Source organism: Lissotriton vulgaris, chromosome 6 (assembly GCF_964263255.1).
Source record: "Lissotriton vulgaris chromosome 6, aLisVul1.2, whole genome shotgun sequence".
Taxonomy (NCBI): domain Eukaryota; kingdom Metazoa; phylum Chordata; class Amphibia; order Caudata; family Salamandridae; genus Lissotriton; species Lissotriton vulgaris.
The window spans coordinates 1,182,261,579-1,182,289,189 of record NC_141694.1 but is presented as its reverse complement, the minus strand read 5'-3'; the positions used below and the strand labels follow the sequence as shown (position 1 = coordinate 1,182,289,189).

General features: G+C 41.7%; 1 protein-coding gene across 4 annotated transcripts in view; it reads left to right on the top strand.

Annotated features, from left to right (window-relative positions):
* Positions 1-27,611, top strand: part of UTRN (utrophin) — a 1,497,630-nt gene that overhangs the window by 586,009 nt on the left and 884,010 nt on the right. For all 4 annotated transcript variants that reach the window (XM_086927281.1, XM_086927282.1, XM_086927283.1 and 1 more), the window contains 4 exons: positions 1,826-1,975; positions 3,288-3,372; positions 11,948-12,162; positions 15,504-15,621. In XM_086927281.1, the coding sequence (XP_086783407.1) occupies positions 1,826-1,975; positions 3,288-3,372; positions 11,948-12,162; positions 15,504-15,621 (568 nt within the window). The remainder of the gene's footprint in view (positions 1-1,825; positions 1,976-3,287; positions 3,373-11,947; positions 12,163-15,503; positions 15,622-27,611) is intronic.

Here is a 27,611-nt window from a genome sequence, read left to right as displayed (position 1 = left end):
GCAGCCAGAGTGGTGGTAGGACTGCCTAGGCGTTGTTCGGTTTCAAGAACACTGCAAGTGCTCCACTGGCTGCCTGTTGGTCGGAGGATTGAGTTTAAGGTGCTTTGCTTGGCTTTTAAAATCTTAAAAGGTACGGCCCCCCCTATACTGATGAACTTACTGACCCCTTATGTCCCCTCTCGACCCTTGAGATCGATGGGTAAGAACCTGTCTGTTGTCCCACGTTTCTTGTTGAGTAGGACAGGCGGCCGCTCCTTTCGAGTAGTGGCCGCAAAGCTGTGGAACTCTCTTCCTGCTGAAATTCGGGCACTGGACGACTTACTCCAGTTCAGACGTGCCATCAAAACCTTCCTTTTTAATAAAAATCTCTGATTCAGCCTCTTTATTGCGGTGTTGTGTATACCTTCTTTTTGCGCCAGGACGCCCCTTTGCTGGGGCAGCTGTGCGCGGTACAAAAACAGTTAACATAACATAACAGTTGCAGACTTCATTTGGATGGTGTCCTGTGGGTTTGCTTTCAGCTGGAACGAAGGTAATAGCAATCCGGATCTACAGCATGATGTCTCAGTCTTCGCTTGTGTAGTATTTAAGGAAGTTTAGTATATGGCGGGTTTGATGATTGGCATAGCGTTGAAAGTTACAGAGTGACACTATCCACAAGACAGACTATCCCTATAGAGAGCAAGACTAGACACATCGAGGCCCTAGAATTTGGCTAGACTCCATTAGTTTTTGTAGTGGGACCCATCTCGTGTTGGAGCAACGGCAAAGCCTAGTGATGTTTGAACATTAGGCATTAGATGCCTGTTCACTTCATTCTTAAAAGTTGCAATTGTGTTTTTCAAGGCCTTCACAAGCCTCTTCTTAGCTCTTCAGTTTTCCTTTTTAAGACTTTTTATGCACAGTAAGAATCTGGCGCAACAAGTTATTTTGATGCATTGGTTTACAGGTACGGTGGGTTGTTTAGGGTTTTTATGTTACAATGTGAGAGTACATTTAAAAGTGGAGTGCTGTCTGGGTTGAACTGGGACATAACATAGACCCAGGAACCAAATTAAGTGGACCCTATTAGTGAAACAGGTAGTAGAAAAGTGGCAGACATTTCAAAATCATGGCAGTTTTAAACGTATAAATACAAGTTGTATACGTGCGAAAGGTAAGGGAGATGTTATGCTCCTGTGCTAGCTGCAGGCAAGGATTTCAGTAATATCAGAGAAATCAAAAGTAAACTCCGTCCCACCAGACACTAATACGGGCCCACAAACAGCCAAAAGTCAGTCCATGCACTGATCTCTGAGACCAGCACTTTGGGCTCTGCCAGATTGCCTTAAAGGCATAGACCGTGGATTTTGTAGGCATTTCATTTGTAGCCACCATAACACGTAACGAAATGCATTCCATTCAAACCTGTCAAATAGATCTCTGTTTCCATAGAGTTCGGATATCAGCATTTACAACTCAGGAAAGTTCCCGTCTGGACATTACCAGACAGCTTTGAATGAATTGGCCTGCTGTATGTTACATTGAACCGTGTTTACCATACATCACAAGCTATTACTTTAAACCATGAGTAGGCACTGCTCCAAAAAACGGAAAGGACATAACTTTTTTTTCAACGCAAAGCAATTGCATACATTTGAGATATAGACTGCTGAGATCAGCAATCACCAGTAAAATATACTGAATGCATTTGCCACTGAGGCTGCTTTAGGTTTCGCATGCTGAACAGTACATTGCTTCCTGGAACCTGCCACAGAACAAGTCACTTGTGCCTTGAATTGTTACCAGCAGCCTTTGACGCCAGCTTTTTTCTACCTCCTTTTAGGTTGTGGCCAAGGAGATTGATATGCAAGGTGAGAAACTAAAATGGTTGAGCAAGACAGGCCCTGAGATACTTTCAGATAAAAGCTGTAGCCTGCAGGAGAAAGATAAACTTACTGCCAGATTAAGGACCATCGGCATGAACTGGAACAAGGTATGACTTTCACGCTATTGATTTCTGATCTTTGCTGAAACGTGTCTGGCAGCTACTGACATCGCTCCTAAGCAATAGATGGAGTTAAAAGGCTTGCCAACAAATATTTTCTATCAGTCTCCAATCGCTGCTTAATTTACTCATGAATTGATTTGTGCATGTTCGTCTACCAGAGTAACTAAAAAGATCTGCCCACGTCAATGTCCTTCCTATCTAACTTCTTGCTACCTCACTGCGCATTGTGTTGACTATTTCCCTATCTTGCCTTCCTCTCACAGTCTCTTTTTTCCGCTTCCATTATTTGCTTTTCGCACTAGGACACGTTCTTCTGGGAAATTAAGTCAAGTTTCTCCACCTAAATTTGTTTTCACTTTTGATAATTTGTTAAGTGGCTTTGCAGAGTCTTAATCACTTCATCTTGTGAAAAGTCGACATTCTGTAGAAAAAATGGAAATCGAAGACATGTTTCTCATTCTTCAAGTTATGTTTGTACAGATGCACCCTTTTTTTTTACCATATAGAGACAAATGTTCATTGACCATTTCTGGTCTCTGTGTGGGAAAATGGGTGCTACTTAATTTTTCACAAGCCTCATCCCAGATTCTTTGTGAAGTATAGCTCGTTAGGGCGTTCACCCATGCTGGTGCATTCTTTAACTTCATGCTAAGAGGGAGAACTCTAGTAAACCTCCGGGAATGTCATACCATTCTGTTGAACATCCCTTTAGTTAAGAATGTTGAATATAGTGTTTCAGTGTTGTTCAATTTTATTTGGATGACATTAGGAGAAATTTACTGTTCTTCAAGAAAATTATCAATTGACGTGGTGCAAACAGCATGCTATTGATCATTGTTTTCGCTTTACTCCCAGTCACTGGGGAAACACATTTCTTTACAACAGAGAGTCAGAAGCAAGACTTTTCCGCTCTTTGTGCCTTCATAGATTTTGCTACTGTTCTGCCACAACATAAAATGCTCTAATTCACTGTGACAAAGAGGCACAACTAAAGGTTTGTTTGTGGGCTGACACGAGTGACTGCAAAAAGGAGGCCACTTTAAGTGATATTGTCCAAGGCCTAAAATTCTTTCATTGCAGAAGCCTTTTCTATCAATGGCTAGTGATTCCATTTGCTTATAAAATTTCAAAATACTTTCACGGACGAAATGAAAATAAGACTTATGACTATTTGGTATCAGATAAACTGAATTCTATTTTTGGCCCAGGTGTGGTATCTAATGAGTATATTAATGGAGGTTGCTTTATAAAATGAACAGAGATGTCACTTAGCTGCTGTTCTGTGCTCCCGTTGCAGGTGTGCAGAGATGTTCCCGACCGTGTCAGAGAATTGGAGGACTATGTTCAGCCACCGCGATACGTGGCTCCACAAAACCCCTCAGGTAAGTCTTGATGGCATAATGCTTAAGTGTTTAATTCTTGCCTTTGTAAACATTTCCAGTTTACACTGAACTTGTAGTGGAGAATTTTTACTTTCTACATATATATTGCCCACTTCATCACATCCGTTGCTTTATTGGAATGCAATTTGGTTTCCTATTCATAACTCTAGAGTGGGGCATCTAGTTTAATATTGGTTATTGAGAGGGCTCTGGCTGCTTGTCTCGTGTCCATGCAAAGGATGGGATAGGTAAAATGGCTTACTTAGCAGTATGGCACTGGAGGATGCTTTAGAACCATTGCCATCTATCAGATATAGCCAAAGAACGTTATCATGGTTGTCTGACTCCCGATGTCTCTTTCCATTCACATGTGACCTTAAGTGCACCAGGTACTAAAATCTGTAACAGAGACATCATCTAGAGATTTAAGAGTAAAGGTGATGGGGATAACTAAAGGAGGACACTGCATGCCGCTATACTGTGCGTTATCCCACATATCCAGTCTGACCCTGTAGCCATAGGTTAGTGAAAGGGGGCATACCCTTTCTGCAGCTGTACTTAACACCCCATCCATTATTTTAGCCATATAAGGAGGACAGGATAAGTGTATGACCCTGAGATTTTGAGTAGGATCCTTCTGGATTGTGAACTATGTCAAGGAAAGTGAGACACCTCATTGTGATACAGCCTGATTGTGGCCATAAATGAACATATGGGATTTCATGTGTTAATACAGATGCTGGTGCTATGGTGTGTGGGCTGTCAAACAAATTAAGTTAAAGTGCTCGAGGCTAAAGTGAGGTAAGGGGTATGTGAGGGAAGTATTACCGCCGGTGAGAAGGTCTATGTCTAAGAAATACACTCTCGCTATGAAGTAAAGCCTTACTTCAGAGTTACGCGTGGCGTGCAAAGACGTTGTCTGTCGGTCATCCGTTCATTGTCTCATGTGCTCGTGAAACAAGCCGTTTAATATTTACGTAAACAGCGATGACGGACTAGCGCCCGGTGGATACGGGGGCCATGTTGGAGTGGTGAAAACTATGAAACAGTGCATGCGGTGCTGGTTAAAAGGTACATGCAAAGTAAAAAAAGTTGAAAAGTAAAGGAATAGAAGAGAACAGAGAAGCAGCTAAACATTGCATCATAAACAGTATTATAGGTAACAGCTAAATTCAGTGCGATCATTAAGCCCGTGGGGCTTCAATGTTTGTAGAAGGTAAATCCATTCAAGTTCTCTCTTTAATAACAATTTGGTATTGTCAATGCCTTCTTTCTTGGGTACAATCTCCAAAATTATGAATTTCAATTGGGCGATGGTATGGCGTGCATCCACAAAATGCATAGCAATATTGGACTTTTCCGTTCTCAGTCTGATGTTCGACTTGTGCTCATTGAGACGAGTTTTAATTTTGCGTTCAGTTTTGCCAACGTATAGTTTGCCACACGGGCATTTCAGAGCATAAATCAAGTTGGTGGAGTCGCAAGTGGCATCAACTTGGAGTTTGATGTTGTGTCCTTTCATGGGGTGTTGTATCTTATTGCCTTTAATCACACTGTTGCAGTGATTGCAGTTCAAGCACGGCTGAGTGCCACAATGATGTCTGGGTAACTCTGTGGGTCTGGCCAAGATTTCTTTAATGTTTCGGCTCCTAGTGTGAGCAAATATAGGCGGTTCATTGAAGATGCCCTGGAAATCAGGTTCATTCTGCAGTATTGGCCAATGTTTCCATATGATCTTTTTATATGCTGCACTCGCTGTGGAGAATTTGGGCACAAGTACCATGCGTTGCTCTGTGTTTTTATGAGTCTTAGCCAGGCTGTCCTGCCTGGATATGTTGGCTACGCGGGATTGTGCATCTTGAAGAACAGTGTCGGGGTAGCCGCGTGCCCGAAATCTATCTGACATTTCCATGATGCGTTTGTCAACCATTGTCTCATCAGATACGATGCGCTTGACGCGCAGCATTTGAGAGTAGGGAAGATGTTTTTTTAGAGAGCCTTGGTGGAAACTGGCAAAGTGGAGGGCATTGTTACGATCTGTGCTCTTTCTATGGAGATCAGTGACTAATCCATCGGGGGTGTTCTTGATGTGGACATCTAGGAAAGCGATGTCAGTTTCACTGATTTGCCATGTCAGATTGATGCGAGGATCTTTAGTGTTGACTTCCATAAGAAGATTGTGAAGAGATTCTTTGGTATATGCCCATAAGAAAAATAGGTCATCGATGTACCGTAAGTACAGTTTCGTATGTTTTAGGAAACTTGGATTGGTGTACAAATATTTTGTTTCAAAGTTCTCCATGTATACATTAGCGTATGACGGGGCAGCGCAGTTTCCCATCGCCATTCCGGAGAGTTGCAAAAACCACTGGTTATCAACTTTAAAGTAGCTGTGGTACAGGATGAATATCATTAATTCCATGAGGAACGTTTGCATGTGTGGATCCATGTCGCTTTTGAGTAAGATTTGTTCAATTGCTTCGATTCCCCCCGCATGGGGTATCGACGTGTATAGCGAACTAACATCAGCTGTGCAGAACACTAGAGGTTCATGACAAGAAGTTTGAATGCTGGATAATTTCAGGAGAAAGTCTGTGGTGTCTTTGATATGACTCAATGATTGGGTGACTAAGGGTTGCAAGTATTTGTCTAAGAATTTACCAGTAGTTTCATGAATCGATCGTTTGGTGGACACTATCGGTCTGAATGGAGGGTCCATAAGATTTTTGTGGATTTTAGGACACATGTAGATCGTCGGGCTTTTAGGATGTTCCAGTACGAGATACTTTGTTCAGCCAAGTTGATCCTTGTGTAATCTGTTGAGACTACAGTGATGCTCCTTGATCAGTTCTTTGAAGAATACCACCTTCTGATGATCTAGCTACAGCCATTTTGAAGTAGCCTTCTGTGCGTGTGGCTAACAGTGACGGTGTCAACTAAACCAGCATGAGGCACGTTTTAGAAAGTAACTGGCAGTGCGTAGACTCGGCTGCTTTAATTGGCAGCATTTAATGGACCAAAGAGGTGTAGGTGCTAATGCTCTGTGCATTCCCACTCCAAAAAGTGCTCTGCTGCATATACAGAAAAAAATCTGAATTATCAGTGCTAGAGCCAAGCACTTGGTGTCTTCAGATCAAATGTCGGAGTTTCGGCAAGATCATAACGAGACATGTAAATGTAAATTCTGCATCTCCATCAGCTTTTATGTAATTACGTAGGAATTCCAGGACTTTGCCAGTTTCCACCAAGGCTCTCTAAAAAAACATCTTCCCTACTCTCAAATGCTGCGCGTCAAGCGCATCGTATCTGATGAGACAATGGTTGACAAACGCATCATGGAAATGTCAGATAGATTTTGGGCACGCGGCTACCCCGACACTGTTCTTCAAGATGCACAATCCCGCGTAGCCAACATATCCAGACAGGACAGCCTGGCTAAGACTCATAAAAACACAGAGCAACGCATGGTACTTGTGCCCAAATTCTCCACAGCGAGTGCAGCGTATAAAAAGATCATATGGAAACATTGGCCAATACTGCAGAATGAACCTGATTTCCAGGGCATCTTCAATGAACCGCCTATATTTGCTCACACTAGGAGCCGAAACATTAAAGAAATCTTGGCCAGACCCACAGAGTTACCCAGACATCATCGTGGCACTCAGCCGTGCTTGAACTGCAATCACTGCAACAGTGTGATTAAAGGCAATAAGATACAACACCCCATGAAAGGACACAACATCAAACTCCAAGTTGATGCCACTTGCGACTCCACCAACTTGATTTATGCTCTGAAATGCCCGTGTGGCAAACTATACGTTGGCAAAACTGAACGCAAAATTAAAACTAGTCTCAATGAGCACAAGTCGAACATCAGACTGAGAACGGAAAAGTCCAATATTGCTATGCATTTTGTGGATGCACGCCATACCATCGCTCAATTGAAATTCATAATTTTGGAGATTGTACCCAAGAAAGAAGGCATTGACAATAACAAATTGTTATTAAAGAGAGAACTTGAATGGATTTACCTTCTACAAACATTGAAGCCCCACAGGCTTAATGATCGCACTGAATTTAGCTGTTACCTATAATACTGTTTATGATGCAATGTTTAGCTGCTTCTCTGTTCTCTTCTATTCCTTTACTTTTCAACTTTTTTTACTTTGCATGTACCTTTTAACCAGCACCGCATGCACTGTTTCATAGTTTTCACCACTCCAACATGGCCCCCGTATCCACCGGGCGCTAGTTCGTCATCGCTGTTTACGTAAATATTAAACGGCTTGTTTCACGAGCACATGAGACAACGAACAGATGACCGACAGACAACGTCTTTGCACGCCACGCGTAACTCTGAAGTAAGGCTTTACTTCATAGCGAGAGTGTATTTCTTAGACATAGACCTTCTCACCGGCGGTAATACTTCCCTCACATACCCCTTACCTCACTTTAGCCTCGAGCACTTTAACTTAATTTGTTTGACAGCCCACACACCATAGCACCAGTATATATTCCCCGACCCGTGTAGTTACCGCATGTCCCCTTACAGTCGCTCTTTTTGTTTTCTTCCTCCTCAGCTCTCCGTGACCAAGGGCACTCAAGCCCGAAATGCATTGGAGTCTAATTGTTCATGTGTTAACGCTTATCAACACTCGTTGTCTTCTGATATGCTGTCAATATCAGATTGAAATACCCTAAAATGAATAACGTGAAAAAAACTACGAAAATGAAATAAACACAAACCCACAAATGAAAGTTGAACCACTTCTTGTGATCCATATTGGTGTGCCTCACCTGGGGATGTATCTGCGGGGTTCCGCATACACTACTGCACTGATATCTACAGGTGTTTAGACGGATAACACCACCCTTTGAGTGCACCCAGAACTTTGAAGCCTCATTTTGAACTATTCTAATCTCGTTGTGCACCCTCCCACCTCCACTATTTGTTAATACAGATGCTGTCAGGCTCTGTTAAGAGGAGCTGCAGAACAAACAGGGTCTACTCTGCTCCTCCTGTGGTGGTTGTGGTAGCCTGCCACCGGTGTCCTGGATCCCATCGTACTGCGGCTCTGTGGACTGGACCAAGTACCACCATTCCCATTCGACTCTCAAGGTAGCAAGTGTAAGCTGTCACTTGGTTCCCAGGATAGTAGTGTGGGGGTAAAGAGGTGGGAACTTATCAATTAACCAACAGACGCAATAATGTATTTTCAAGCTCAGTTTTATTTGTTTATGGAAAAGAAAGTTTATTAGCACAACAGAACTCAGTACTATACACTTTGAATGGAAGGTAATGTACGGTTGTAATCTGTCACTTGTATCAGTGAGGGGCTACACTCCCTTCTTTTCACTGCTAAGGTTAGGATCCCATACCTACAGTCTCCAAGATGCTAAAGGGCTTAGGCATTGATCAAGCAAAGGTGCAGATAATATCACATACTCTCACTAATCAGATACGCAACTCAGTGAATTTTTTTTACCCCACTAGCAAGAGTCTCAAGCACATGTGGCAGACTTGTGTGCATGTGCTCGTTTGTTGCAGGTGTAGGCTAAGGCCCATGCTTAATTTCCAGTTATAATTGCAGTTGAAGCAGCGCAACTGGTGAGGTTTGTGGCCCAGCTCTCACGGTGGTTGCATGTTCGTGGAACAGTATTGATGGTATGAAATTAGTGAGGCTAGATCTGCGTGAAACTTTTGAATTTGTCAGCGACATCTTCCCTTTCAGTTACAGTCACTTGCTCAGCTTCTCTGGTTGCGGTCTCCACACTGACTCCATCGTGGTGGTGCATCTCCATCAGTTGAAGCCTTTTGGTGATTCTGGACTTCCCCACTTCAGAGGCAACAGAGCTTCACATTCTCTAACTAAGTTCTGCAGCAGTGAAGCAAGTTTTGTGAAGAATGGTGTAACTGTTTTTGATAGCTAGAGTCAACGTTTTTTAAAGTGAGACTGATTTTGTGAAATTCAAAGAAAAAACATTGGCCCCTATTTGCAATTATTTTATTGCAATAACATTAAGTCTCACCGAAGTTCACCTATAGCTGCTCTAACCTGTCCCACTAGATTACGTTATTGCCTCTGCCGTATAGGTTTTCTTGAGCCCGAACAGTGCCACTTTTACTAAATGTTTTGCCCATGCAAGGGACACCAGCTGCAAGTGTTAGGACAAATTGCTTACTGCTTTACCAACGAGTTGTTGCAGCTGTGTAAATGTGGTTCAACTCAACTCATGGTGTCAGGAATGGCTTTACTGACAAGTTAGATATTTTGCAAGCACGTGGGCTTATGATCAGCATTATAGTGAGTGATACTAACGCCACCCATGTCGATGCTCAAAGGAAAAAAAAGACCTTTTGATTGGCATTAAACTATTTGGTTCCCAACCATAAGATGGCAGAATAATGCACATACAGTGTATGTGTAAGAGCTTCAAGCTGAAAACCATTGTTTATAGGAAAGCAGCTTGAATCATTTTAGAACTATTTTCATGACCTCTAATTTCATGATTTGATGGTAGTGAATACACTGTACAGAATCATTGGGATCTTTAAGGGGGGTTGATGCTTGCCATTTTCATGGATTTCCCAGAATTAAAGGACAGCGGTAGATCGTGTTGCTGATTTGCCTTGTGTGAGTTGTGAATTTCTCCTAGGGTGGATAGTACATTATAATTGCATGCTTGCAGCTTATATGTTGAAGTTCACAAGCACTTCCCATTATCAACAGAAGGATTCAAAGTATTCCAAATAAAAAGTCTTAGTATTCCCTGTCATCTCTTTTTGGACCTGTTTGCAGCACCACGGATCATCAGTGGGATCTAAAAAATGAAACAAGGTGAAAAAATATTCAAAGAATAATGAACCTGCTAGAGCTAGCTGAAACATCTTCGTTGATGAACGTTAGATTACAAAAGTGACCAAATCAGATCATATGAAAAGAACCTTGAACAAGGTCAATCACATAAGATATACCTTTTAATTCTGTCCTTCATGTATAATCCATTTCCCTTGGAACATCCATTTCCCTTGCTTGCCACAGGATCATATTAAACAAAAAAAGCTTCATATGTAAAGAATTTCATTACACGAATAGTATTAAACTGGGGAGGATAGAGTAATAGTACAATATACCCAGAAGGACCATTCAGGGCTACTAAGTCCCCTTAGTGACCAGAATAGAATTACCAGAAAAGTACCCAAATGAAGGGTGATGTGGAATATGAAAAGGAGGATCAAAGGCATTCATAATCTGATGCAGTGGTGTTGGAACCTGCATATTGCAGTGCTTCAAGAATACTGTATGGAATAACAATACTGACCTTGAAAAGAGACAGAAATGCAAAATAAATCGGCAGACCCAACTCCAAAATAGCATCTACTCTGAAACTAAATTATTTTTAGAGACTCTGTGGCCTGATACACAGGATAAATTAGTGAGATTGGCCTTTTTTGTTTCTCCTAATGCTTTTGTTATACGCTCTACTGTGTTTTTTGCAATGAATTTTCTCTGCTTCCGTTGTTTCTCTTGCCCAATGTGTTTAAGGTTGTGGCTCACTCTTCCAAATATGCCACCTCCCCATTGTATGACTGATTGGTAGATTTTCAATTGCTTTGGAGATTTTCTAGCAGGGCGCTTTGAAAATGTTTCAGTTCAAATTTTGTGTGTTGAATGTGTGACACATTGAGGGTAAATACAGTTATTTCTGACCTACACAGAAGTTGGGTTTTAGATTAGTGAGTGACCTGCACACAGATTGAAATATGTACTGTATCAAGATTGTCTTTGCTGTAGGCCAAATTCAAGACTTTGATCTAAAGATTTGATTTTGATTCCCTATTCTCTGGGTAGCGGGACACTGGATATCATTATAGACTGATCACAAAAACAGACCTTCTACTTGCCATTTTTATTCTTGAGATCAGATTGCATGTATAAATAGTGCGTTGATAAGGCCCACTTTGAAGTGCGGATTGACCTGCAGTGGGTGGGAAATAGAGTTAAATGAAGCAGAGGAATTCAGATGTGTATAACGCTTGTCCAGATTCTCAAAAGTCAACCAGAACAATAAGAAATGGTCTGGGAATACAATATATTTTAAAGGATGAAATGGCTGGAAAGAAAGGAAATCCTAAACCGTGAAGAATTGGTCCGGCATGGAGACGAGCTTCCTCTTTTTGCGACATACAGAAACATTGCTAAACAAAATCTGCAAAATATTTCCTTAACTAAAACAAGATTGCTGCATGAGTAAGTTTGCATGGAAGAAAATTTGCTGTTTCCCGGGACAACAAAAAAGATAAAAGCAACTGAAAATGGTCAAATTCAGTGTCTAACAGCAATATCTGCTAATTTGAAACATTCACTCACAGTTTGTCATTACTGAAGATACAAATTTCATGTATGTTTAAATTGTTCCCCTGAAAATTTTTACAAATGTATTCCTTATTATGCTTTTCATGGTTTCTGGACATCAGTAGAAAGTAATATTATTATCATGCCCCAAGCAGGGTATATAGGTGTTGAAACGAATTAGAAATGCACACGAATCATGTTTTTTCTCTATATTTTAGTCTATTCTCCTGTGCAAAAAGTGGTGCTGGTGTCTTCTGCGAATGAAGTTCCCCTGTCATCCCCACGTAGCTACGAGCTTCCAGTACCAGTAGATCTGGATAGGACTGCCACAGAACTGGCAGACTGGTTGGTGTTGATTGATCATATGCTTAAGTCGAACATTGTAACTGTAGGAGACACTGAAGAGATTACTCAGACCATATCCCGGATGAAAGTGAGTAGCATTCATATTTCACTTTCTAATAGTATTACTTAGATTTGAGAAATACATTCCTATATAATGTCTTTGCTGCACTCTTTCTATGGCTGTTCCAATTCTTTGTTGGCATAGAGCAAACTTATTTCTAGGTTATCTTTGTTAGCTCAAATCTGGGTCATGTGGATTTGTTTTTAGTCAGTATGCGCTATGAAAGCAATCTTCTGTAGATCTGGTCATGGTCAGACTTGGAATGCTTCAAAAAACGGCAATGTACCTTTAAGAAAGTGAGGTTTGATGGAAGGTCTCTGGTTTCCATTGCTTGAATCTTTGGAACAGGGTCAATCCTAAACTTTGAACAGAACTGAAATAAAGCTCTCCAAGAGGAGTATGCCTGTCTTGCTCTGCTGATAGTAACTTAAGAAGCATTGTAGAAAGGGACAGTACCACCAAATACCTGCCTTGGCACCTAACTGTCAGGTATTTAACCTTGGGTTACATGTATTGTCTATGTTCCAAGATGGAAAGGATTAGGAGATGTAGCATGGAAATAAAACTTGCAAGCGACAATGGAAAACTGTATGCAGAAAGGAGCATATTATAACAAGAAGCGTATTTGATTAAGACATCTAGCTGCAGATTGCTAACCTTGGAATATCCAAGGCGTCAGACTCGATCCGGAAACTTTTGCATGAACCCTTGCACCACAGTAGGTGGCATCAGCCTACAGGTGCCCCCTCGGCACACTGACGTCTGTTTTTTTCTTTCCGTGCCAGCTAGCGCAGATCCATGAAGAGAGCTACTTTTTGACAGGCTTTTTTCAGTGGTTTTTAGTGTGTAGGTTTTCCCTTGATGTCGAAGAAGACTTCTGGATTCCAATTGTGTGGCACCTGCCATTGCGCCATGTTGCTTACGGATCCTCACTTAAATTTGTCTCCAGTGCCTGGAGCGTGACTACGACTCAAAGTCGTGCTCCGACTGTTGGGCTATGGCCCCGAAGGCATAGATGGAGCAGTCCCGAAAACTGCTTGCAGCCTGGCGTTCGTCTCCATGTTGCTCACCTCAGAGGTCTTGTTCCAGGTACCAGTCAAGGGGGAAGAGCAGCTCTGGGAGTTCTAAATCCTCGTCCTCCCGCTCAGTCGTCGAGTCATTCAGGTAAGAGGCATATGAAACAACAAGGTCGAATCATGCTTCCTCTTCTCCCTGTCCGTCAGCCAACGTGACAGAGGAGCCTTGGCGCTCTAGGCCTCTTCTGCATAACCTGCCCTTTATACGCTCTGCACTTCCCTGTCTTTCCAGGGGCTGGAGAGAACCCCACCCAGCTTAAAGAATTCTATGATGCCATGTGCCTCATATTTGGGTCACCGGCGTGCCTTCGGGTTCCGGAGGCTCAGAGGAAGCTCCATTCGGTTCTGCGCCGGTGGCTGCAGGGCTTGGCACTGATGGCCTCTAATGGATCTGGTTGTGGATCCCTGTAAACATCCCCGGCGCAGGCCCAATGCCGAGACTTGCAGCACCAGTCCCAGTCTTATCCCTGATGACCTGGATCCGAATCAGTGCCTTATGACTCTGATTTTGGCACCAGCGGCACCCCTGGTGCCTAGGTCACTTCCTCAGCCTTATTTTTAGGGGCTAGGATTGGTGGAGAATTAAGAGGGTCGCCGGACCCTTTAGAAGGCCAACCTGAGCAAGAAACGGACAAGTATGAGGAATTGGGTGAGGCTAGTGGACTGGATACCTCCTTAGATTCTGGCCTGCTATCTGCCCCTGCTGGGGTTACGGAAGAGGGAGCTTCAAATGCTATGTTGGGGAGAAGGGTAACTGACTTCCTGGACCTTCAGCTCCCTCTTCTGTAGGCATCAAGACAAACATCTTTACAGAGGTTCTGCAGCTGGGTGCCTCCTCCTTGTAACCCCTCCTGTCTTTAAAACAAGGCCTTGATTAATGTCCGTCTGGTAGCCTGGTCCAAACCCAGCACAGGGGATCATGTGAAGGATAATCACCTTCTGCCATCGCCCTGCACCAGGTTACCCAAAACGCCCCACCAGTCACTCTACCCTCAAATGCTTGGTGGTACAATCCTCTACCTCACAAGGCCCAGTCCCTTAGCATCCCCAGACAGGGAATCAAAGAGGCTGGTTAGTTGGGGCAAGAAGATTTTTTCTTCTGCCAGCCTTGCATTGCGGGCAGGGATTACTGCATGCCTATTGGGCCACTACGCCCTCTCCTTGTAGGAAATAGTTACACAGGTGCTGCCACGTGTCCTGGAGAAGAACTGGGCTGTTCAGAAGGGTGGTAAGCGGGCAAGTTTCCCATTCATTGTGAGCTTGATACCATTGACTTGCTGGACAGGGCAATGTCATCATTGGTGGTTATTCAACATCACACCAGGCTGAGGCTGCAACCGTGGCTTTGCAATGTGTTTGCAATGTGGTGTTCCAGTACTTGACATTTGTCAGGCAGCAACGAGGGCATCACCGCACATTTTCACTGAGCACTACTGCCTGGACAGTCCAGTCCACAGGGAAGGCCTTTATGGCCACTCTGTCCTGCAGGGCTTCCTGGTCTAAACTTGTCCAAAGTTCCTCCTCCGGGGATGGTATTGCTGGAATATCTGTTCTAAGGTAAGGAATCTGCGGCCAGATGTATCTATCAGATGGACAAGTTACTTACCTTCGGTATTGCCATATCTGGTAGAGACATAATTAAGCTGCAGATTCCTTACTGACCCACCCATCCTCCACGCTCTACAGAGAGGTTTTTAGTCTGTCACGGCTGATCCCCCTTCAGGGTCCTAGTTCTGTACACATCACTGTCAGTGCTCTTCATGGCATCCCGCTCCTGATGTGGAAAGTTGTAAAAAGGAACTGACAGCAGCGCGCTGAGGTGGTGCCTATATAGGTGACGTAGATGTCACTTCTGACACGTACAACACTGATGACATCACGTGGAGCAGACTGATGCCACCTACTGGCGCACAAGGGTATTGCTCAAGCAAAAGTTTCCGGATCCAGCCTGATGCCTGGGATATTCTAAAGTAAGAAATCTGCGAACAGTGATTAATTGACATGTCCTTTTTGTAATTCATATTTGTAGAAACCACAAGGATGAAGTATGTTAATAAATAATGATTGATAACAGGCAAAAAAGGCACACTCAAATTAGCACAAGCTAACAACCAACTTGATTTTACAAAATGCCATTTGTCACATGTAATAAACAATGAGGGTGGGGAATTTGCAACATAGTAGTCACTGATCCTGCACTTAACTATTCCTGTATAATTACTGTGAAAAAATCTTGCAGCATAATGTAACATTCAACTTATGCATTCTTGGAATTTCCTTTATCCTTTGCAGATAACTAAGGAAGACCTAGAACACCGCCACCCCCAGCTTGAGTCTGTATTTACGCTTGCCCAGAACTTAAAAAATAAAACTTCTAGTACTGATGTTCGCACTGCCATTACAGAAAAATGTAAGTCACTCAGTGTTTATAGATGTGTTTCCAGATTTGTTGGGTTCTTCTCCATACTTCAAAAAACATTTTTGACAATTCATTAAAGTATGTTTTGTAATCAACACTGTACAAAAATGTTTGATATATCATAAAGAGAGATGATTTAATAACTAAAACCTAAACCATATATCGAATTATATGTGATGTGAAATTGCATTATGAGCATTATTTTCTTGTAAAAAACATTAATATTGTGTTTCTAAAAAGGCATTTTTATGAATTGTTAGTGTAAGAACAAAAAGGGATGAAAGGAAGGGATGGAAAACATGTAGTTGCAGGTTCAAAATAAAAAATATATAACCAGGCCGAATTGTAAAATTAGTAGCCATTGGTAACTCAAAAGTGTAATAAATGTATGTGAAATTATTAATAGAGAATTACTAGACTAAATTAAGGTGGATGAAAGATGTCTTGTATAGGCCTGGGCGGTAAATTCCATTCTGCTCGCGGAATTTGGGTAATTTCGCGTTCCGCAGAGAATGCAAAATTGCCCAAAATTCAGCGTTCCGCGACTTCGCGAAATTTGTTTCTTGTTCGTGTTCTCAAAATGCGTGTTCGCAAGATATTTTCCCTCAGCACGCAAACGGTGATTGTGAACAGGAAAAAGCATCTCGAACAAGCAATTCCGTGTGTTTGTGGAATTTCTGTGTGTTCGCTGAGATGTTTACCATTTCACGGAGATTTGCGTAACGCGATTATGCAAATTCTGCCCACCCCTAGTTTTGTGTTCCTAAACATGTAAAGGGAACAACCTGATAGGGCTTCCTAAAAAAGAAAGTAGTTATCAGTGACAATAAGTAATCATGCTTTATTTTTCACTGTAGAGAAACAATATCATACCCCATTCCACCAGATAATATACTATAATGGTTTTGCAATCTACTAGTTAATTTATTATCATAATGCAATGACAATTAATAAATCATCTAATTTACTGATCAAAATACTACCTAATACATTTTTGGTTAATGATGGTGGAATTAAGGAACCAAAGTGTCATTAACTGTGGGCCACAGTACCTCCAGAAGTTAAGAAAGGGAAACAAAAAGCACATGAATAAGTGAGGCATTGTCAGTATAACAGAGCTGCCTGCTATGATTAACTAAGATTATCTTTATAAAAAGTGACTGGATAAAAAAAAAACTGTTGTAATTTTTAAAAAGACAAAGAGTGAATAGCACTTACAGATCTTGAATTAAAATGAATGTTGCATTAAATCTTATGTACGGAAGTGATTTCCCATTTCAACTTTATTCTTTTATTTCATTTTTTTCTGTAGTGTTTATTCTAGATAGAACATGAAGGCAATATTGTAGACTTCTAAAAGGTTTGTCTGCAATTCGTTAACTAAACCTGTAATCTGTTACCTATTAGTAACTTAATCAATTAAAGAAGCAAGTTTATCATATTGACCTAAACAGATTTAACATTATCGAGAAAAAAATCTGACTAATTCAGTTTAAATCTTTCAGTCTCCAATATTTCCAGAAAGAAGTTTTATTTTTAAATTTCCTTTAATTATTATACAAAATTGTTGAGTTGAAAAAAATGATTAACCAGACTTCTTATTAACAAAGGAGTCACTAAAAAGAAAGTATGTCTAACTTTGGTTCTGGGCAGCAATATAGGCTGTGTCCTAGTAACATTTTCATTAAAAGGGAAAGGCTATTTCTGGCTATTTTGATGTTGTGTCATCTAGAAATATAAGCATGGTCATTGGTAGAAATCCATTAGTTGTACAAAACTCTTTAGTTCTGTCAATATATTACATTAGAGCTCTTTTGACATCTAGGGTGTGAAGACCTCTTTCTGTAACTGGATCCAGTTGTAAAAAGAAAATGAGTAAATCAAGTGACTTGGGTGGAAAGATGAAACAACTTTTGGAAGGAATTTTAGGTTGGTTCTAAGGACCACCCTATCTCTGTGTAGCTGGACGAAAGATTCTTCCAAGGTTAATGCCTGGAGCTACCTGATGCGCCTAAGCGAGGTAATGGCTATTCAAAAGCAATTTTCCAGGGCAAGAATTATAGGGAACAGTTGTGAAGTGGTTCAAATAGTGGATCCAGAAATATGGTAAGTTCTATATTGAGATTCCATACTGCTGCAGGTTTGAACTCTAGGTGGAATTTCTCTTTTAAGGCCTTCCATGAATGCCTTAAAAAAGGTACTTGGAACAAGGATAAATGTAGCCTGTTTTCTAGACAGGCTAAATGTAGAAATATGGAAGTGTGAGGCCAGAGGTCTGCAAATGAAAAAGGTAGAAAACAATGTATTGCACAGTTACATCATATGGATTAATTTCTTTACTGTGACAGTAGAAAACAAATCTTTTCCACTTCTCTGCATAACAAGCTCTATTTGTAAGTCTATGTGCTTCTTTTAAGAATGATTATACATCAGGGGGAGATTAATGTTACCCAATTCTATGACCTCAGGAGCCAAATCGCAAGGTTGAGCTCCTTTGGATTTGGGTGCCTGATTTCTTGGTGGTTCTGAGTGAGAAGTTTGAGGGGAAGCTTCTGGTGGAACAGAGCGTTCGAACAGTGTAGTGAAACATAGTTGGCGAGCTACTACAATGGGGTGAGAGTCGGAAAAGCAAATATCCCTGACCAGTTCATCCATAGAGCATTGCCTTTGGATAGTGGGTGTGGGAATCTGGAGGCGAAGTCTAGGCATTTTGCATTGTCTGCAGTTGCGAAAGGTCTAGCTGTGGAAACCCCCACTTGTGAAAGCATCGGGAGAAGGACTTGTGGGTGAAATTCCCATCATGGATTTTTTCTTTTTTATAAATCTTTTTATTATTATAAAGCAAAAATAAAAATTAAACAGACATATCCGGTGCCATAAATACATCCGATGTTAACAGGGTGAGTTAGTACAAAAGGATAGACTTGAAACAGCAAAATTCTTCAAGAGGTCCGCAATATTAAGCACAGAAGTAGAATTGACAGTAGTATAGTCGCTAAACAGTTTAGAAGCGGATCCTCAAAACCCACTCACCCGCAAGTCAAACAGCAGGAGAATCATGGCAACCTGACACAAGAAGTTAAGGATCAGAGTCCGGATATTACGACAATAGCACATGTATAGGAAAGACTAGGAAAAAAAAAAGAAAAATAATATGGACGATAACTAAAAGAAAACAATAAACCCATCCCCCCACCCTGCACCCCTGCAAACGGTTACCACCTAACCCCCAGTAGCAGCGTGCCTGTAGCCCCAACTAACTAGGTTCTAAAAGAAGAAATCTACCAGAGTAAAGAAGAGAAGTGGAGGAGGGCATATTTGTACGGGCCCCCGGTCGCCACCTCCCCCCGCCAGAATCATGAATCCCCAAATTGAAGCCAAGAAATCTACCTGATAACAAACATGTGTCTCTACAAGGGGAACATCAATCACCGCCCAGCCATTCCAAGTCATAAGTTTAACAGATCTCGTGTCCATCGTTCTTAAATAAAACCCAGTCTTTCAAACTCAACCTTGCCCCTTACGATCAGACGCAGGCGTCCCCTCTGGACAAACCACCTCTGCCACCGGACAGTTCGAGGACAAAGAAAATGTAAGAGAGTTCAATGTGAGACAAAGTAGAAGAACGAGAGCGATCTGAGCACCAACAAGTCCAGAGACTCCCCTCCCCGTTATGAAGTCCCAACGTTGATCCTTCCGCCATCTTAGCGGCTCCGATGTATAGGGGAGTGACGCAGTTCCATTCCGATAACGGTTCTCATCAAAAGTCTCTAAAATAGGAACAACAATTAGTTCTTCCATTGGCGGCGGCGGTCGAAAGCTTAGTGGTCCATTGGTGGCATCGAGTTTGTTCTCATCTTCCATGACCCTGGGCAAAGGCACCAACACATCCCACAGTACGGGGTTTACTTTCTCCAACAGAGTGGCCATCGTGGGTGTCTCGGCCATCACCGTTTCTTGTAGTTGAGCAGGGTCCGGTCCAGTTTGTGCCAACTCAGACAAGCGCATCGTCATCTTCTGAATACGCTCTTCGACGTATACGTGAATAGACTCAATGGCTGCCAACACAGTTCGTAGCGATGGTTCACTCTCGGACCGCTCTTCTGCTCTGCAATCGGACACAGTCATGATCGCTTCCCCTTTCGAACTCGATCTCTCAGAGAGGGAACGGGCGAGTCGGGAATAGTCGACTACGGAGGGAGAACTTTCAATGTTTCCGATGAAATCCCAGGACCACAACCGCAGGCGGAGACCCCGACCCAGCGAACACCAGCGGGCCCTTAACCGGGTCACCGGGCAGGACCCCCGTCCACAGCCGCGACCGCTGAGCTGTCTCCCCTCCTCCGACTTTCACCAAGTCAGCCAAACGTTATCCATGGCAATCCGAGAAAGCAAAAGAAATGTTTCCACTCCGGTGGACCGGACCCAAGCACACTACCGCAGCCGATGTTGTTTAACTGAAACCCGGATGGGCCAGTACTAGAGACCCCGGCTTCCGGACAGATCTAGGCCGCAAACTTCCACTCGACGTAACTTCGTCAGCCGAACAGATAAAAAGTTCGGAATAGCTCCATTAAGCTCACGGCAGGTTCATAAACACGGTGGCTGGGTGCAAGAACAGGATAAATGACAGGATATTCCGGCGGGAGTCAGGGGTCGGCGGAGCCAGGAGCCTACGCAGCCATCTTGTTTGCTAGCGTGGCTCCTCCCTCCCCATCATGGATTTGATGCCACATCCTGCTGATGAGGTCGGCAAAGTGGTTGTCCATCCCTGGGAGGTGTTCCGCCAGCAGATGGATGTTGTGACATTTTACCCAAAGCCAAATCGTCTGAGATAGGCATCATTACTCTAAAGAAGTGCCAACCCATTTCTGTGAATAGTACATGGTTGTCCACCTGGATTAAGACAACCTTGCCTGCCAGGTGAGTAAGAAATGCTTTCAATGCTAGGTGAACAGCTTGAAGCCCATGGTAACTGATGTAGAGATCCTAGGTGACTGGAATCCCAGAGACCGTGAACTGTGATATCCTAAAGATGAGCACCCCATCTAGTAAGGGATGCATCTAGTGTGAGAATGATCTAGGGAACAGGGTCAAAAGAAATGGCCACCCCTTTGACAGGTTTGTGCCTTCCATCACTGCAGAGGGCGATGTGTCCATCTGTCCACCAACATTAGATCTTCTAGCTGACCCTGTGATTGAGACCATAGACAAGCCAGACATTCTTGCAGCGGTTCTATATGCAGTCAAACATGTGGTACTATTACGATGCAAGATGCCATCATGCCTAACAGTCACATAATTGTTCTGACTGTTATGTGTTGGTTGGATGAAACTGCTGTAGCAGTGTTTGGATATGTTGAATCCTGGCTAGATTTAGGTATGCTAAACACAACTGTGTGCTGAGCATGGCCCATGAACACAGCTGAATCTGTAAATGTTGAAGGTGTGATTTCTGTATGTTGGTAGCTAACCCCAGTTAATCGATAAGATGGCGAGTAGTCTGTGTGTGTTGTTGACACAAGAGATGTTTACTTGCTTTGATGAGCCAGTCATCCAGATATGGAAAGAAATGAATGTTCTGTCTGTGCAGATGTGCTGCTACTACTGGAATTCATTTGGTGAACACCCAGGGTGCGCTAGTGATTCCAAATGGAAGAACTTTGAACTAATAATGCTTTCTAGATATAACAAATCTGAGGTGGATTGGAATGTGGAAGCAAGTGTCCTTTAATTCTAGTTCTGACATAAAGTCACCATACTTAAACAGTGGGATCACGATTGAAGAGTGACCATATGGCATTAAAGGGCCTGAGATCTGAGAGAGGCGTAGTGAGTCGTCTTTTAGGTGAATTAGAAAGTATAGGGAGTACACTCCTTTACTTTAGTGTTGAAGAGGCACAGACTCTATGGCTTCCTTGAGTAAAATATCCTCTACTTCCTGTATGAGTAAGTTTTGATGTTCTATAGAGAGATTCTGTCTGTGAGGTGGAATGTTTGGAAGTGTATTTATGAGCTCCAAACAAAAAACATGTTGGATAAAGACCAACACCCATTGATTTGATGTTATGGTTTCCCAGGCAGGGAAGAAATGTTGTACTCTCCCCTTGACAGGTGCTAACTGGTCGGGGTAATCATCAGAGAGTCACTACTTGGAGGTCGAGGTGGCACCCAAACCTCTACCTTTTGAATTATTTCATCGATATGTGCCCTTGAAGTTTCCTCTTTAAGGGGAGGTTTGTTGCTGCCTATAGTAGGAGGTAGAGGTATCAGGTGGGGTTGTTCTTTCGCCCTGTTTGTAGAAGCGAAGCCTAAAGGAGCCATGCAAAGTAGGGGTTTGTAGTGCCATCATTGATTTAGCTACTTTGGTGTCCTTTTTCATTTTCTTTAATCTTGGTTCACCTGGGGACCAAATAGATGTTCTTTATCAAAATGTAGGTTTTATAGTATTTGTTGCACCTCTGGCTTGAAGTCCACTATACGTAGCCAAACATTTCTATGCAACAACACACTTGTGTTGACTCGCCTGGCTGCTGTGTCCGCTGAGTCTAGGGCACATTTAATAGATTTATTAGAGATAAACTTTCTCTCATTTACAATCTCATGTCCCCTTTCTTTATGCTAGTCAGGGAGATGTTAGAGGAGTTCCTCCATTTCATCCCCATGTGCCCTGTCCTATCTTGCTAGCAAGGCTTGAGTTTTAGCTATCCACCAGTGATTGCAGTATTGAGCTGCCATCCACTTCCGTGAGGCATCAATAAGCTTGGATTCCTTATCAAGTGGAGGAGCATCATCTGAGAATTGTGAATTGGTTATTTACGGGCATTAGATACAACTAATGTTTCTGGGGAGAGCTGACCTTTAATGTAAATAGAGTCTGAGGGTGCAGGCTTATATTTCTTGTTGAACCTGGGCTTATTTATACGGGTGCACACTGGGTCTTTGAAAATGTAATCAGTGTGTCTAAGCATACCTTTAAGCATAGGCAGGTATTGACATGCTTTATTCTTATTGGACACAGTTTTGAAAAGGAAATCATCCTCAATAGGGTCTTTATGCAGGGGAACCTGTTGATATACTGCTGGCCTAGTGATGAGGTCTTGAAGCGATAAAACATCATCAAGGGGTGATGGTCTTGCAGGGTAGAGATCTGGGTCAGTATCACCTAGGGAATCAACATCATAATTATCCCTAGGATCTGTGTTCTGTGGCTATGAATCATCTCCTCCTCCCTGATAATCGGTGGGAGACTATGGAGACCCTTGTGGTGTGAAGTTTTCTGGTTCACCCTGGAAATGGTGTGGTGAAGGTGGTGGTGGCGGCGAAGAAGATGGAAGAGGTGGTTGAGGTTGTAGAGAAGGAGGAAGAAGAAGATTCAAAGGGCTGTTTCAAAGTCTTCTTTTTCTTTTTAGCTGGCACTGTTACATCTAGGGCCTCCCCAGAGAAAAAGTTGCACTTAGTTGATTTGGAAGCCAAGTGCACAATATGAGCTAAAATACCATCAGTGTGAGGTTGTATATCAAGCTTTTTCAGATTCGGATTGATCCACTCCTGCATGATTCGGAGGATTGGTTCTCAAGGCAAATTGGATGTGGAAACCGAAGGTTTTGGTACCTGAAGCAGTTTTCTTTTTCGCATCCGAGGTGGTCTGAGCCGACGGGGGAGCAAGCATGGTGATTGGAGCCAAAGCGGCAGGTGGTTGGCTCGGTGCTTAGTCTGAGAGACTCATTGTAAGAACCCGCTGTTAAAGCTTGGCTTTTGGTGCCGAGCTTGAGAGCAAGCCATCTGTAGCAGGTGGTCAGTGCCTACCCTACCACGGCCTGCTGGCAGTGGTGGCCCAGTAGCTGAAAAGTCGGTCAAAAATTAATATATTTTTTGGGTGATGGAATAGGGGCAGGGGTACTCACTGTATGCTAGACCGAAGGATGACTGTGCTACTGGAGACAAGTGCTGCGTTCGGAGGCGAAGCCCTATCTGGAGTCATGAATTTAAAAGGCCTCGTCCTCCCCTTCAGAGGCCTCATGAAGTTTTCCCTGTTCCCATTCAACATCTTGACCTAAGATGTTGGTGTCTCTTCGATCTCTCTGTCATGCATCTCTCTGAAACGCACCCAATGGTCTGCTTCCAGAGACAGACATAAATTGCCAGTCTGATGGATGATAGTTTTCGGGTACATTGCGTGGCAGCTGCGGCAGAAGCGAAATGGAGTTTGTTCCATTAGCAGTGCATTCTTGGTCGAGGTTGGTTGACATAAAGAGCAGGTCTAAGCGAGCGAGCTCTGGAGTCCACGATTGAAGTTTGTTGAATCAACAGGTGAAAGTCCTCTGATTTTCCGGATGCAATGATGGAAAACTCAACCATAACAATACCGATGAGGGTGGCAATAAACATCATACCAAAAGGAACCAGAGTCTATCTCGATCCAGTGCATCATCCAAACCCAATGGTGGAAAGAAAACAATCTAACAATTAAGTTGCACACACCTAGACCCAACACTAAATGGCAGAAGTATGCAGAGCATGTGAATCTACAACACTACATGCCACAAACAAATGCTTACAGGGTACATAAAATATTCCATATTGTATTATTAAAAAAGGGCAAATGTTTTTATATCATTGCTAAAGTTAAGAGTGAATAACTGAATATGAAATCAGACAAGTTCTAGGTACAAAAGTACAAAGGGGACCCCTTTTCAATCAATTAATTATCTTTCTGTGTAATAATGTTTAAATTAAGATTTCACACTGACAACAACATTCAGAAATCAAAATATTTGATTGTTTTTGGTATAATGCCATGCCAAATCAATAAGAGTCAAAATGTATTCTGTAGCAAAATTAAAAGTAAATGCTCCTGACATATCAATGCTCATTCTGTACCAGAGACTGCTAAAAATGCGTTGATTTCTTTAATGAAAACAGGTATTGTATTCTCTGGTTCTGAAGTATACTTAAGAATATTGTCATATGTTGAAAATGACCTCTAATTCTTTCCAGAAGTGTGACAGTATTGAACAACAGATAGAAGTGGAAAAGGAGAGCAACCTTATTTTGAATCCGATTAAATTAACAAAAATAGATGTTTTAGGAGAGCAATAAAGAGGAAAAGCCATCTTCAAAAAGTTAGGGCCAATACCATACCAACCCAATCCAATACCTTTGCAGCATTCAAAGGGTAATTTAAAAACTTTAAGATTTTTGTACTATATTCAATTAAGTTTTGGCACTACAAAAAATCAATCATCCAGACAAATACATTTTAATAAAATGAGGCATACATTTATATAATTTATAAGCTACAATTTGAGAACAATTCCACCAAACTTAATCAGAGAAATAGGATGATAATTCTTATTGGGGAATGGACCACAATCTTTCTTAAGAATGAAATATAACATGACTTCAAGGAATGCCCCTTTCAATTTATTATTAGCCAGAAAATGTCTGCATAAGTCAGGATGTTGCTGTGTCTGTAGTCTCAAAAAATTAAGTAAAATTAGACAAGAAACCAGATACATCTGAAAAGTTTGCTTGCTAAGACTGCCAATAGCATTTTGAATCTCAAAACTAGACAAATATTTTTCCAACTAATAGTCAAGACTAGAAATCTTAAATACTTGATTAATATGAGTTTAACTCAAGAGTCGAGCAGAATGTTTCCAGGGGTGCATTAAGTTTCATCAAATCTAGTGTAACAGACATTTACTGAAAATTTGAACATTTGCAAACCATTATTTATTAATCATGGAATTTATTTGCTATTTCTCCCAGATGTTTACACTTGCAAATTTCTCCCAAATGCTTAAACAGCTATCAAATTATGTATCTGTTTTATTACAACACCTGTGGTATTGTGTGCTAATCTTAAGCAATAAAATGCACTATCAGTAGAACTCCTATTGAATTAATTCAAACTTAGCTTTATTAAGTTGTTCAAGGCAGTCCCTGTCATTTGATATGCTATACTTCTACCCCAATGATTTAATATTCTCCAAAATGGGTTTATACGTATGTTTAATGACTTCACATTTTCAAAAGTACAACTTTATGATAATCTCAAGTAAAATTGTCAAATGACAACAAAATATTTGCTAATAGACAAGGAAGTATTCATTATCTTTTAATCAAATGTTTAATTATATAGAGTCAATTTGAACATGAGAGTTTGGGAAAGGGGAATGAAAAAGATATTTCCTAAGGCAGTGATTATGCCATTTCTAGGAATCAATTGGAGCTCTATGTGTAGTATTGTATAATATTGTAAACATGTATATCTTTACAGTTGCAGCCTAAAAGAAGATCGAGAACTTGGTCACAGTTGCACCAAAATAGGAATATCATTTGTATGTTGCACTTTTTTAGAAGAAACTCATTTCCAATAGTAGCATCATTATATGTGGTGACCAAAACATAATCAAAATCCATAAGGGGATGCTATGTGCATGTCAGGTGTAGCTGTAGATGCACATGCTCTGCATATTTCTGCCATCTAGCAGTTGGATGTGTGACATATTTTTCTTCGAAGAAGTCCTTCAAGTCACGAGGTATACTGACTCCTCCTATGACTTGTAATGAGTATCGGAATCATCTCCAATGTTAGATTGTTTGCTTCAGCGTCTGTGTCGGATGTGCTTTGCCGGGGCTCTGAGTCGACACTGCATGGGGCTTCTTGAGTCTACCTTTCCTGATAGCTTCAGATGGTCCTTTTCTGCCTCCGTCATGGCCCTTTGATCCGTGTCTTTTGGCTTTGGCGACTCCTCTCTCTGGCCTATTCTGTTGGGTCCTCTTGTCGTATCCAGATCCACCCTGCACATTGCTGATACTTCAGGTTTATGGTAAGTGGGCAGTACTTTCTATTCAAGTTTCTCCTTTTCGGGGTAACCACCGCCCTCGAGACTTCACCAAATGCCCTGCAGTGGTAGCTATTCATCTCCGGAGGAGTGACATTCATGTCTTCCTGTATCTCAACCACGGCTGATAAAGAGTGCAAGCAAACAGCGTGTTTAGCTCACACGCAGCTCATCAACGTGGACAAGTCCCAGCTCCCACAAATACAACCATTTCTAGGAGCAATTCTGAACTCTGTCACTTGGAAAGCTTATCAGACAAATGAGCAGCTAACAATAAGAACAGTAATGAAATGAAGAACATTTTGTTTCGATTTAGCATGTTTTTAATGGAATCAGGAGGATATATTATTGAAAGATCATTAAAAAAACTTGCGATTTTTCTAGGGAATCATATTTTCTTCCTCCTTCTGTTGATATAGCTGTTTGAGTAATATACAAACAAATCTCAATTTCACTCTTGTTCTCTCCCTCTTTGATATTCACACTAATGAGCGAGTTAATGTGTCCTTGAAATTAATACATGGCACTATGGAGAAACACAAGGAAAAATACCCTGTTAAACATTGTGTTTATGTGATGGGATTTAGACATATCCATCTTCTTTTCTCTACATGTATTCCTTGAGCATTTCAGGATTGTTCTAGCTTTTTTATTCTTATGCTTCATCATAAAAAGACATGGATAAATTAAGTCATAGCTTGCATTCATAGATTTCAGTGATAGCCTTAATTCAGGAAATTATTTTCATGTATTAGCAGGCACTCTAGCATTATCCTGAGTAAAGAATAGTCTGTAGCATGACTATAGCTGTGTCTCGTCTTTAGCTGGATTAATTTCCCTCATCAGATCAGACCAGTTAATGTTAAGTACAGAAAGATTTGTCCACTTGATCTCACACCTTTACCAAAGAAGACTGTTTAGAGTTAAAGCTGTGTGCTCTCCTGAATCCCATTTGCCCATCATCGTAGGTTCCATTTTCAGTGAGATGGGAAAGATTTGAGAAATTACCTTGCCTTTACATTAGAATTTGTGGAATTGTAGTTTTCTTTTTGTTAAGATTTCCGAGTGGCTGGGGAATGTGAAACTCCTTGTGCAAATGTATAAAAGTGTGCCAAAATACACAGCATT